The sequence below is a fragment of the Ochotona princeps genome, chromosome 5 (assembly GCF_030435755.1).
Source record: "Ochotona princeps isolate mOchPri1 chromosome 5, mOchPri1.hap1, whole genome shotgun sequence".
Lineage (NCBI taxonomy): Eukaryota > Metazoa > Chordata > Mammalia > Lagomorpha > Ochotonidae > Ochotona > Ochotona princeps.
Window position 1 is genome coordinate 88,995,527 of NC_080836.1, and position 13,365 is coordinate 89,008,891.

General features: G+C 46.3%; 1 protein-coding gene across 1 annotated transcript in view; it reads right to left on the reverse strand.

Annotated features, from left to right (window-relative positions):
- Positions 1-13,365, reverse strand: part of MREG (melanoregulin) — a 56,852-nt gene that overhangs the window by 25,890 nt on the left and 17,597 nt on the right. Inside the window, exon 2 of the mRNA XM_004576847.4 lies at positions 10,527-10,686. Within this exon, the coding sequence (XP_004576904.2) occupies positions 10,527-10,686 (160 nt within the window). The remainder of the gene's footprint in view (positions 1-10,526; positions 10,687-13,365) is intronic.

Here is a 13,365-nt window from a genome sequence, read left to right on the forward strand (position 1 = left end):
ACCTTCAGGGAAAGGCTGGTGTAGATGGAAAATCTCAGGATTTTGATAAATGTCATCAGAAGGCGCCACGCACACTGCACATTCGGCCTCAGTCCACTGCAGCAGAATTCCTCAAAGACACTTCAGCCCCCACCCCACCCCCAGCTCCCCACTCCCCATCTCCTCCTCCCTCTTCTACTTCCTGCCCCCTTTCTCCAGCATGCACACAGAAAGACAAAGCCAAACACTCTAGGAACACCCTGGAAAACAAGCGCTACAAAGTGTCTGTGAAAAGGCAAGGTAAAAATTTTGGTTCACGTAGAATATATGTGTACAAAGTAATACATACACAGGATCTAAAATTATCCTCAAACAATACAGAAGTATATAAAATAAAGGAAAAAAATCTCCTTTCCTCTACCCACTTTTAGCACATTCATAAATCACTGTCCACAAGGTTGATCACTGTGTGCTAGCATACATATGGACTTACATAAATGGTTATTATAATACATACCCAGCCAGCAATAAGCATAACCATCATTTCAAATCAACACCTACAAATCCTGCCTCATTATGTTTCAAACCACATAACATTCATCATTGAAGTATAGATGGTATATTCAACTGGTGCTTTCACAGGATGGTTTTATCTCCAGATCTTTGCTATCCATGACCCACATCAGCCTACACAGACATTGGTAGTTGCAGTTGCTGGGTCAGTTCTGTTTTCAGCCTTGTTCCTCACATAAACCAATGGATGCTGCGGCCAAGCCTAATCCTGCCCACCACACACTCGGTCTTCACATACACCAGCGGGACCTGTATTCTAGTCAGAGTGACCTTCAACAACCCCCACCAGGCCCAACCCAGCCCTGGTTTCTGTGCTCGCCTATATGTGCAGCAGACTGGCCCAGTTTATCCCACACCCCATTCAACCCTCATACCCATCAACAGGCATTGAAACCTAATTCAACCCAACTGACCCTGCTATCCAGTCTACATTCATACTGATGGGAGCCACTACCTATCTATCCAGGCTCTCCCATGGCCCTAAATCTCATGCTCACCAGTGGGAACTGCAACTCATCAGAGAGGTGCCCACAGTTTCCCTACTTGCCAGCTGATACTTGGGCCAAGCCCAGACCACCTGCTCTTACTCTGGCCTATGCATACACCTGTGGGTACAGTCACTTAGCCCAGCCTGGCTCTCTCCATAACTCAGTTCACATGCCGGCCAACAGGTGTTGTAGCCCTACCCAGTTTGGTCTGCCCCCAATCCCAGTTCTCAAGTTCTCAAGCTTGCCAGTGGGAGCAATGGCCCAGCAGGGGCATTTCCCACAGTCCCCTACTGGGTTTGCAACCTGCTCTGGTCTTACATGTGCTGGTGGATGCTGCGGCCCACTTCGGCATTTGCTGGTGGGTGCCCTGCCGAACCAGCCTCCAGGCCCAACCCTAATGTGAATTGGCTGATATTGTAGCCTGACCCGACCTGTCCTGCACCCTGTCCTGATTCTCATATCTGCAAGTGGATATTGTGAATTGGCTCAGCCTGGCCTGCCCCCAGACCTCACCCACACATATGCTGGGAGGGGGAGCGAACTGTAACCTGGCCTGGTCTGGTTGCTCCCTGCTTTGGTTCTTGTGCTCACCTGCAGGGACTGTATCCTGACAGAGGTGTTCTCCAAATTCCTCTATCAGGTCTCCTCCTAGTGGCAGATCTTGGGCACACCAGAGGGTCCTTGGAACAGACTTATTCCACCTACTGTCCTGGTAAGAACAGTGGCCTGCCCAACCAGCCTACACCCATTCCGGTTCTTAGTATTGGTTGCTACAACCCAGCCACATCTGGTCCATGCCTTGACATAGCACTTGTGTGGCTGATTGGGAGCCAAGACCTAGCCAGGCTCATTCTACACCTTCCCTGGCTCTCATGAGCACCAAGGGGTACCGGCACCTAGCCAGTCTAGCACATCCCACACCAAGTCCACATCCACACCAAGGGACACTGTATTTATGTCCAGCTCAGCTCACTGTCCCAATTCCAGCTCCTGTGCTCAACAATGGGAACCACAACCCAGCCAGGGCATCCCCTTAGCTTCCCAGCCAGGCTGTTCCTAGCCATTGACCTCACATGTGCCAGTGGCTGCTCTGATTCACCTCGGTCTAGCCTGTCCCCCATTTTGGCCATCGGATTTGCCATCGGATGCTGCAGCCTGACCTGTCCCGACTTGCCCCAAGTTCCAACTCTGCCTGGCAGATGCTGCAGCTTAGCCCTAGAATAATGTAACTGGGGCTCTTCTCTCAGCCCCAAAATTGCATTATTCTAGATCACGTAGATAGCATAAGGTCCTCAGTTCCGTATTGTGTCTTAAGTCCCTGCCTGTGTCCAGTGCCCACGGCTACTACACTCAGAAGTCCGCATCAACCACCATCAAGGAGGTCCTAACAAGATAACACAGCTGAGATGGAAGCACCAAGTTCTCACAGCCCGGGAACAAAGGTAACTGGTAGAATATACGTGACAAGCTGAGAGCTGCACCTGCAACACAGTCATACTAAGCTTCCATCAGAGCAGCGGTTGACTGTTTCCAGGTCAGCCTGACCTGAGATCCCAGTCCACACACTCCTGTCCCGCTACACCTTATAGAAACAGCTGCAATGTGTTCCTCAAAATGGATCACAATGTCTCCTCCTTAAGACTCCTATGAGTATTCACTTTTTTTTTAATTTAAGAGTTTATTTAATTGAAGAAGTGTGTGTCCCAAGCAACAGCACAACCCACTGTTCCACAGTGTCCGCCCAAGGATTCAGTCAGTCTTGGAGATCATTTAGAATTCTGCTTAGCACACAGCATAATGCTCAATACGAGTTATTATATAGAAAGTAGGACAGGATCCCTGGATTCTTGCGATCCTAATGAACTCTTCATTCTGTCCAGCCCTCACCCTCGCAATCTTCTACACCCAGACAGTCACGAGCAAAATAAAAGAATGGATGCATTCAAGGATCCAGATCGTCTGTTTTCACACAGGACCCAGACTCATCTGCAGAAATGATTCCATTTTCTTCTATTGTTTTGATAGTCTCCGGCTAGAATGAAGCCTGCAGTAGTATTTCCAGCAGCAGCTAGCACTCACCCACTTGCAGAGACACCAGACAACCCTCAAAGAGTAGGGCTGTCACTGCTTTTACCATTTTACAGGAAACTATTCACAGTGGCAGATGAGACGGCAGGTAGTCCTGAACAGAGGAAGAACAAACACATGATAAGCCAGGAAAACTGTGTGGGTTTGGTTCGAGAGCGTGAGAAAATCATACTGAGCGAGTCCCTAGAATTCAGTAAAGTGTGGTATTCCAGGAACCCCCTCCAGCTACCCGGGCCTTTGCTGATCACGCGGCTCTTCCTGAGGTGGAACGCCCGCCTCCCTTGGTGACAAGCAAGTGGGCACTCACGAGAATCACACACATTTCTGAGCTTGCACTGGTTTCCATAGAAGCACATCATTTTTTATCATCCATGATGCCCAATAAAACTTTATTTATTTTCTTAACAAAAACAATATTTAAAACTGCCAATGAAAATGATCTGCTAGATAGCACATGTTTTCTTAACCAAAAGTGTGAAATGGAACACACATATGGCCTGGAAGCTAAGACGGTAATTAGGACACCTGCACCCCACATCAGGGCACCTGGGTTCGAGTCCCAGCTCCGCTCCCAATGCCGGCTTCCCACTAAATCTGCACCTCAGAAGCAACAGGTGATGGCTACGGTAGCTGGGACCCTATCACCCACAAGAGAGTCCTGGACTGAGTTCCTGGCTCCCAGTCTCAGTCTCCACCTACTGTGAGCATTTAGGGGAATGAACCAACAAACAGGAGTGTTTCCTTCTTGCTCTCTCTCTCTCTCTCTCTCTCTCTCTCTCTCTCTCTCTCTGGTTCTCTGCCTCTCAAACAAAATTAAATACAATGACAATAAAGGACTTACTAAGCAATTCATATACATATCTACTATCTTTGGCAGAACAGAAGTCACATGTAAACTCAAAAAAATTATCAACATACCATCAGAAAGGTACCAAATAATATAGAGACCCAACAAAGTGAAGATCTAGCAAGAATAACAAAACACATCAGATCTAATAAAACAAAAGCCTAGGGAATGACCTCGCCAGCTGCAGTCACCAGAGGAAAGCATAACTCAAGAAACAGGTGGTATGCCAGAACACTTCCTGAAACCCAGTCACCACCCTCAACCAGGCCTCACCTCACTGATGTGAACACACCTTCCCGGCATCCTGACATCAACATAGCACACGTTCCTGGTAGAGTTCGTGCATGTTCTTTGCAATCTACATTTACTCACACATGGTATCTGTTCTCTATTCCCATCATGATATTCATTGTGTATTAGATAGATAGATAAATAGGTAGATAGATAGAGCGAGCCTAGATTCAAATCCCTGACTCCAGACATAATGACATGGCTTTTAATAAGCTGCTTAGGGCCCGGCGGCGTGGCCTAGCAGCTAAAGTCCTCGCCTTGAAAGCCCCGGGATCCCATATGGGCGCCGGTTCTAATCCCGGCAGCTCCACTTCCCATCCAGCTCCCTGCTTGTAGCCTGGGAAAGCAGTTGAGGACGGCCCAATGCATTGGGACACTGCACCCGCGTGGGAGACCCGGAAGAGGTTCCAGGTTCCCGGCTTTGGATCGGCGCGCATCGGCCCGTTGCGGCTCACTTGGGTAGTGAACCATCGGACAGAAGATCTTCCTCTCTGTCTCTCCTCCTCTCTGTATGTCTGGCTGTAATAAAAAATGAATAAATCTTAAAAAAAAAATAAGCTGCTTAAAATAAGAATAAAATGGTACCCACTTGACCTCGTTACTGTTGATACAGTTAAGACACACAAAGTATGTGAACAGGTGTTTAGCCTAAAGTTAAGATTCCATGTCTCACATCAGAACTCACACCTGAGCTCAATGCAGAGCCTGGGTTCCCGACTTCCAACTTCCCATTAATGCAGACACTGAGAGGCAGGAGTGATGATGCAAGTGATAGGATTCCTGCAACCCACGTGGAGACCTGGAAGGCATTTCTGCTCTTAGCTCCAGCCCTGGCCCAGCCCCAGCGATTCCAAATATTTGGGGACTAAACCAGTGAATGAGAGGTTTCTCTTACAAAATAATAATAATTAAAATATTTAAATATATTTGCAAAGTGGTTTTGTCCGTGCCTGAAACAATTTATTTCTGAGGATATAGTTATACAGAAGGATTACAAATACTTACACAAAAATGTAATCTGGTGCATATCATTATCAATTATGAAGCTCCCCAGAACAGAGAGCTATGAAAAATACAGCCAGTTCCATAAGCACGAACATGCGGATGATGATTTAGAAACATGGTTTTGAGGATGCTTACTCTTTTTTTAGTAAAACATAAAGCATTTTGTGGCATCATTCAAGGACAAGAGCAACCATTTTCCTACTGCTTGGATGCCTGCCAAGGCATTATTTCATCCACTATGGCTTTATTCTCCACCAGCTCTTGTAGGCTTGTATAAATGAAGGTGAAATTCTGTCTATAACGTTCCTTTTTACAAATTCTGGTGCTATAAGTTACTTTCAGTTCACATTACTGCCTTAATATTTGTTCTCTTCTATGGTTTCTTTTTGTCTTTTTTTTCAACTTCAAACACCATAAATTTAGCCTTAATTGTCTGCAACCCTTCCCCTGCCAACTTCATATTCAGTGCAGGAGGGATATAGGTAGCACATTGCTTTCAAATTATTTTTCATCATATGAGACTGAACATCTATAATGAAGGGGCCCTGCCTCCCATCTGTCTCACCCAGCCCTAACTACCCTTGCCTGTCCTTTATCAAAAGCAATTCACTGCATTGGGACACTGATACAGCTGGCCCTGTGTGATTTTAATTACTAGACTCAAGCCATCCTCTGCATCACCCATAGATAAAAGCCCTGCTGGCCACTTTGTCCCTTGCAGCTTGTTTACAGGAATTCTGGGTACAAGCAAAGAGATTTCAAGTCTGGGGCCAAAGGTAACTAATACACGGAAATCCCTCACACCAATGGAAGCCAACCTGGCCACCATAAAATTCCCCGAAAAGTACAGCAACACCAACCAAAAGAAAGGTCACCAGCACCACTGACCATCCAGGAACTGGAACATGAGCTAAATATGCCCATTGCTACTTTCAGTTTCAATTGATAAGAACATACACCCCTAACTCTTTGGTGAGTTCAGGAGTTAAGCTGTAGCTGTCCAGCTCTTGGCCCTACGCTTGATAATAGATATCTACTTTCTTCCACCAACACAATGTCGCTGTTTGGTTTCTGTGCATCAGGCAGGGGGCATAGATTTGGGGATTCTGCAGCAGCACCTCCAGCTAGCTGAGGAGGGTGTACTGAAAGAGATGTTGTGTGCCTGGCAAGAAGCCTAGTTGGTTAAATCCTCACCTTATATTTGCCAGGATCCCATACGGGTGCCAGCTTGTGTCCCGGATGCTTGGCTTCCCATTCAGCTCCCTGTTTGTGGTCTGGGAAAGCAGTGGAGGATGGCCTGGGACCTTGGGACCTTGTGCCCACATAGGGGACCCAGAGGAGGCTCCTGACTCCAGGCTTCAGATCAGCTCAGTTCTGGCTGTTGTGGCCACTTGGGGAGTGGGCTGGCGGATGGGAGATCTTTCTGTATCTCTTTCTCTCTGTTTATCTGCCTTCTCAACCAAATAATAATAATAATAATAATAATAATAATAATAATAATAATAAAATAAATGTTTAAAAAGAGAGAGATGTTGTAAGGTATTTCTTGCTGTGTGACTCAGGATAAACAATAAGTTCAATCTCCTTAATACTGTGTTTGAGCTGTAAAATAGTGACATACAAAAATAGCTAGGTTTCCTTATCCTTTGGGAGATGGAATTTGATTTCCTTTCAAAACAAAAGCCTCTACTTCACCTAAACTGGTATCAATTTTATTCTCTGTGAAAAAGAAAATAAGCAAGAGTAATAGGTATGGAACTTGTTCAAACTTAAAACACCCCTCACCAGTTTCTCACCCTCACCTCCTACATACCCAAGGAGCCCACTGTTCCGTCACATTGGAAACACTGACAATAAGAAGAAGCTGTACGGGTAGCAGGCTTCACTGTAAGGTAGTTCTACATCAGTACCCCATTGACACATTTCATTTACAACATTTTCAAATGTGAGTTACCATTTAAGAATCTGGATAATTTGTATGAAAATTTGGAGTTTCAGATTCTTTTAAAAAATAAAAGTTTCCAACCATTGTGAGCTCGTACCTTCAGCATGGTAAACACTCCCCTTACATATTGTGCAGGCTTCCAATGTCTTTCAACATGGGAGACTCACTGGTACTGCTTTTAGTCCCTCTGGGACTCACAGACTTAAGCCCCTGTTTTGCACCCTGTACTTTTTTCTCGTTCCCTCCCAGCATGAAGCTCTGTCACAATTCCAACATTGTAAGTGTACACACTTTGCCTTAACAGCACTATTCCCGAGAAAGTTCTACGGGGTCACACAAGTGAACATGGAGGTAGACTGCAGCATTGCTTTGAACAGCAAAGGAGTACAATCAATCTAAATGCCAAGCAAGGTTGGTTGGAAAGATGGTGGTAAATCCACGCCAGAGTGTCGTAGGGAGTTCCCGGAGCAGTGAAAGACATGAAAACATGCTGAAATGCAAAGATGTCCAAATCAGTAAGCAGAAACAAGCAAGGTGTAGAAGAATGTATGTGACCCGTTTTGTGGGAAAGTGAAGAGGGACGGTAAGGCATACATGTGGTTTACCATTGGGAAGACAATATAAGCACTTACAGAAAAAAACAACTCTAAGCACTATGCCAAGTTGTTTCATGTGCAGGCATTACCACATTTCCATGCTGTTCACGTCGCTGCATGTCTTGGTAGCAGAGTTCCTTCAGAGTCACTTTAGCTCCATTGCTTCAGCAAGGAGAAGAAAAATTAAAAACCTCTGCGTACCAGGCCCAAGGAAGGGCACAGAAGAGACACAACCAGCCACCTGGGAAGCTCAGCCTCTGAACAGTGCTTTGTAGCCCACGTGTCTTTGCTGACTATCTTTAGCACGAATTCCTCCAGCGAGAGCGAGCAGCCTCAGCTCCAAGCAGGCCTGGCTGCCCCTTTCACATGCACAGGGCCCGACAGGTGTCTATGCTTGTACATGCGTGTTTAAGTGCAGAAGCACACACAAGGCAGGAGGCCCTACAGAATTTCCCTGTTGCTATTACTACATTGAGTAGGGCTGCAGAATAAAAGAAAGAACTAGTCCCATTGTCACCAACAAAAAACCTAATCAGTCAATCCAATCCAACAGAGATGGGGAATGTCCAGCCCCCGGGCCTGAGAAGGTTCCTGAAACTACTTGTTCAGCCCTGCCAAGGCAACCACCAGTGAATTTTAAGTTCAATCAATCTACAGAAGGCTAATTCTTAAGTTGACAATTTTGCACTGCCTGCAAATGATGTTATAAATATCCAAATAGCCCTTGGCAGAGAAAACATTCTCCATTCATGCTAATATCAGGACTGGCTGTTCCCACTGAAAGGGAGACAAGGCCACTGTTTCCATCCACCTGCTCAGGAAGAACAGCAGCGTGGGCTGTGCAGCAGCTGCAGATATTATGACTCCTTTTCAGCGTCAGCTGACAAGAAGGGTACTTTGCAGGGACACAGAAAGCCAGAGCAAGCATGCCGCTCAGCCACTATGGGATGTGTGGCAGGGGTGCAGCTCTCCAGTGCATATTTCCCCAGACTTCAAGAACCACTTGTCAGCCCGTCCCTCCAGGCTGTGGTCCCCACCCAAGCTCTCCAAAGGCATCCAGATCAAAGGACCAGGACATACCACACTTTTGAAAGTGTAAATATGACTTAGGGGCATTCGAGGGGATGGTTAGCAATTAATTCACAAATATAAAGAAACCTAGAGAAGGAGCAAATGATGGCCATTCCACAGCCCAGCACTTCCCTTCAGAGCCAGAGCCTAGGGTTCCCCATTCTGTGCAATCAGGGTCAAGTATGAAGAAACACGTGGGTCATATTTAAAGCAGGTATACACCAAGCTAACTGACAAACACAGAAATGAGCAAATCAAGCTTGAAGTGCTTAGAAAATGATCTCATATTGTATTGTACTTACTCGTCCAACACTACTTCTAGAAGAAAGGAGCAAGAGCTATGGCACTCCTTAATGGTGTCATTTAAGCTTCTGGAGTCCTGTCCTTTGTAATACTCGAGCACTCCCCTACCAACAACCTTGAGTCATTAGAAGTGGCTTCAAGCCTTATTACAAAAATCATCCCATACACAGCAACCCTGCTGCAGTCTGATCAGTCTGCACAATTCAAAGAGCTTTCAGAAAAAAAACAGCAACAACAAAAACCCACAATGAATTCAGATCCCATGCATTCAGAATGAGTGATAATGCCAAGCGCCCTTCAAACTTCAGTCTGAAGCATTTAACTGTGGCCTGTCCTCCAACTGGGATAGTTAGAGATGAACTGCTTAAACCAGTGAAAATGACCAATCCTTTCCACAGCATCACCTTGTACAGAACTTGCGTCACGGAGGTGAATCAGAGAGGAGTCTTAATTGGTTTTCATGCCAATCTATCAAAACTAGCCATAATCAGCAAGGAGTCGTAACACATGCAGCTCACACACAGTCCTTCATTTCAAACAGCTCATCCTTCATTCACTTTCCAGCTGGTCTCCTCACAGTTCTCTGCAGATAGCAAAATGTCGAAAGGTGCTTGGCACAGGCGGGCACTGCGGTGCAGCAAGTTAACCTGCCACTTGATGCTGCATCCAGTCCCACCTGTTTCTGATCCAGCTACCTGATAATGCACCTGACAGGCAGCAAATGATGGCCCAAATACTGGAGTCCCTGCCACCTCCCTGGGAGAGTCAGAGGAATTTCAGTTCCCAGATTTTGCCTAACCTGCCCCTGGATGTTGCAAGCATTTGGGAAGTGAACTAGCAGATGAAAGATCTCTCTCTCTCTCAGGGCCCAGCACTGTAGCCTAGTGGCTAAAGTCCTTGCCTTGCACATGCCCCGGGATCCCATATGAGTGCCGGTTCTAAGCCTGGCCACCCCACTTCCCATCCAACTCCCTGCTTGTGGCCTGGGAAAACAGCTGAGGACAGCCCAAAGTCTTGGGACCCTGCACCCGAGGGGGAGACCTGGAAGAGTCTCTGGACTCCCAGCTTCAAATCAGCGCAGCTCTGGCCGTTGCAATCACTTGCTGAGAGAATCAGCAGACAGAAGATCTTTCTGTCTGTCTCCCCTTCTCTCTGTATATCTGACTTTCCAATGACAAAAAAGGGCTCTCTCTCCGTCTCTTTTTCTCTCTTCCTTTCTTCCCTTCCTCTCTACCTTTCAAATAAATTGTGTGTGTATGTGTGTGTGTGTGTGTGTGTGTGTGCTTATTTAGGAAAGGTATTAAAAATATATTGAACATAGAAAAAAGAGAAGTGTTTACCTCGGAGTCCTTGACCTGCTGATTACGAATGACTATCAAGTTGTACAGGATTCTATCGTCGTCAGCCTCTGTGTGCGACGCGTCATGAGGCAGACTCCACAAGTTCTTCTCATCATCCCTTGCTAGAGTTGCTCCAAATGAAGAATACGGATTGTTGCCACTGTGGTATCAAACAGAAGGAATGAGGCGGGCTTTGTAATATATACACAAGCAATGGGCTACACATCCCCTGTATGCAACACGCAGTACAAATGAAAAACACATGCAATATCCTATACAATGCATTACATAGATACCAGGGTATCTGCGAAGAAAAATGAGTCAAAAATGAATTTATTTGGGCACAAAACATGTTTTCAATCCATGCATAGCTTTTTTCTAATAAGCATCTTCCATGAACTTTCTGAAAACCCCTCTCCATGATTAAACATAATGCAAGAGGACAATCAAAATCAAGCAAACCCACAAAAGGTCACTTTAAAAAGCACATGAAACAGGTAGGAGCAGACACCTGGGTGGAGGTGACCACTCAAGTTCAACATAAAATTCAGCACAGAGGATCCCAGCCACTAAGGCAAGAGAGGCAATCCACAGGGCAGGGTGGGCTGAGGCCTCAGGTGAGCAAAGGAGACAGTGAGTAGGAAGGGCACAGGACACGTGCAGCACAGTGTTGGGTCATAGCTACCTACCCCAAGCAGTGCCTTCCACCACTGTTTAAATCAGTGAAAATGATCAATTCTTTCCACAGCATCACCTTCTACAGAATTCTGCTTCCACCAAGAAACGGAAGTACTAAATATCACATCCCCATTCTTATAAGTACCGCACGCTAACCAATTGTACTACTGGAGCCACAACACATCCCCATTCTTTCACGTGCCATGCAGTAGGAGGAGCAGACAGTTCATGCTTGATCCTTTATAACAGGACATGCGCATACACAGCCCCAGTTAACGTCTATGGGACAGAACAAGTGGGCACACTCAGGGCTACTCACATCATGTAATAATATGTGCGAACCACTGACTACACATTAATCACACGATTCAATAAGACAAGAGCAAAACAGCCCCCTGACTGAAGTCTCATAAGGGACCTGGGCTCCTGCATGAAGGAACGACTGTACAATCAAAACCCATGATGAGTGTGACGAGGAAAGAGTCCGTTGTAACTGTTAGGCAAAAGAGGCAGATGGAAAATCTTCTGGAGGTGGCCATCATTTGGGCAACGGGGGTTAAGGGGTGTTTGAGTTTCAAGTTGAAAGAACAGAGGGGAACAGGAGGAATTGCGGTATAAGGGGTTAACTCAACACCAGCATTGTAGGCATCCCACATGGGAGCTGCCTCAAGTCCCTGCTACACAACTTGTGCTCCAACTCCCTGATAACTCACCTAAGAAAGCAGCCTAAGATGGCCCCAGGGGTCTGAGCCTATGCAACCTCATGGGAGAGCAGGATGGGGCTTCAGGCTCCTAGCTTTGGCCTGGCACAGCCCCAGCCGATGCAGCTGTTTGTCAAATGAACCATCAGATGAAAGAAAGCTCTGTTTCTCTGTCTCCAACTCTGATTTTCAAATAAATTAATAAATGTTAAAAAAAAAAAAAAGATCAGAGAGGAGGGCCAAGGAATACAAGGCCCAGGGAAGGAGGAAATCAGGTGCAAACATTTGAAAAAAGGAACATTGGACACAGAAAAAGAAGTTGGGGTGGGAGGCAGCTCAGGCTGGATGCCTCTCACATCCTCCATCCATCGTGGTCCTTGTTGTCAAAAGTAACCCACAGGTTAGAAGGGTCTGAGAAGGGCTGTGATGTAACATCAGCAGTCTTTAAATAGCTTCCACCTGGTTAAAGTGTGGACACTGCTACAGAGGGGTCAGGAGCAGGTGGGGGAGGTAAATCAAAACGCAATGAAGTAACTCCTATGAGAGGCATCAGGATCAGAAGGACAGTGGCCAAGCTAAAGAGAATTGCACTATTTAGGGATGTTGAAAGATAAAACCCAGTTAAAGACAACCAGAAAGGCACCTGCGGATCTGGACAGCCTCTGAGAAGGACAGATAACATCTGATGGTAAATGTCAAGATGCCACAAACGCAAGAAATTGGCACTGAGTAACTCTCCAAAAACAGGAAGCAAAGTACTTCACCACTTCAGCAGCAGGGACCACCCAGCAAGTGGCAGCGCCAGGTCAGGATGCCAAACAAGGTCTTAAACTTCAAAAAGACAACCAGGGCCCACTCAAGAGAACTGGGGCTGGAGGTGGGAACGGGATGCCAAAAGCAAGGCGGCCAGGAAGCCAGCCACCTGAGTCAGCCCCGGGCTTGTTGGCAGGGGGCTGGGCGGGCTCCTGAAGTGGCTCTGGCTGTAGGTCAGAGGTTGTGTCTGACAAAGCAAGCTGTGGTGTGGGGAAAAGCAGCCACTCTCAGGGACTCAGACCACACTGTTCTCAGGATCACCCCCTGTTTGCTCATCCTGACTGATGCATCCATCAAGGCTGAAACACAAATCCCCTCAGCCTGGCACTTTTTAAGATATTAGAGTGCCTGGGTTTGAGTTCCAGCTTGCCCTCCAGAGAAGCAACAGGTGTTTGATACCCATGTGGGAGGCCCAGATTGAACTTCTTGTCCTGGCATCAGCGACTATAGGTTTTATGCAGTCAAATCAGCAAATGAAAGATCTCCTTGTTTCTCTTTTAAATAAATAATTACACAAAAATAAGACTAATGAACCAGTGAAAGGGGAAGCAAACAATGCCCTTGTACCCTGCCTATGCTACCTTTAAAAGGCTTATCAAATTTATTTGCTGATTCAGCTGTTTGTCTACTCAACAAAAGGGCAGGGA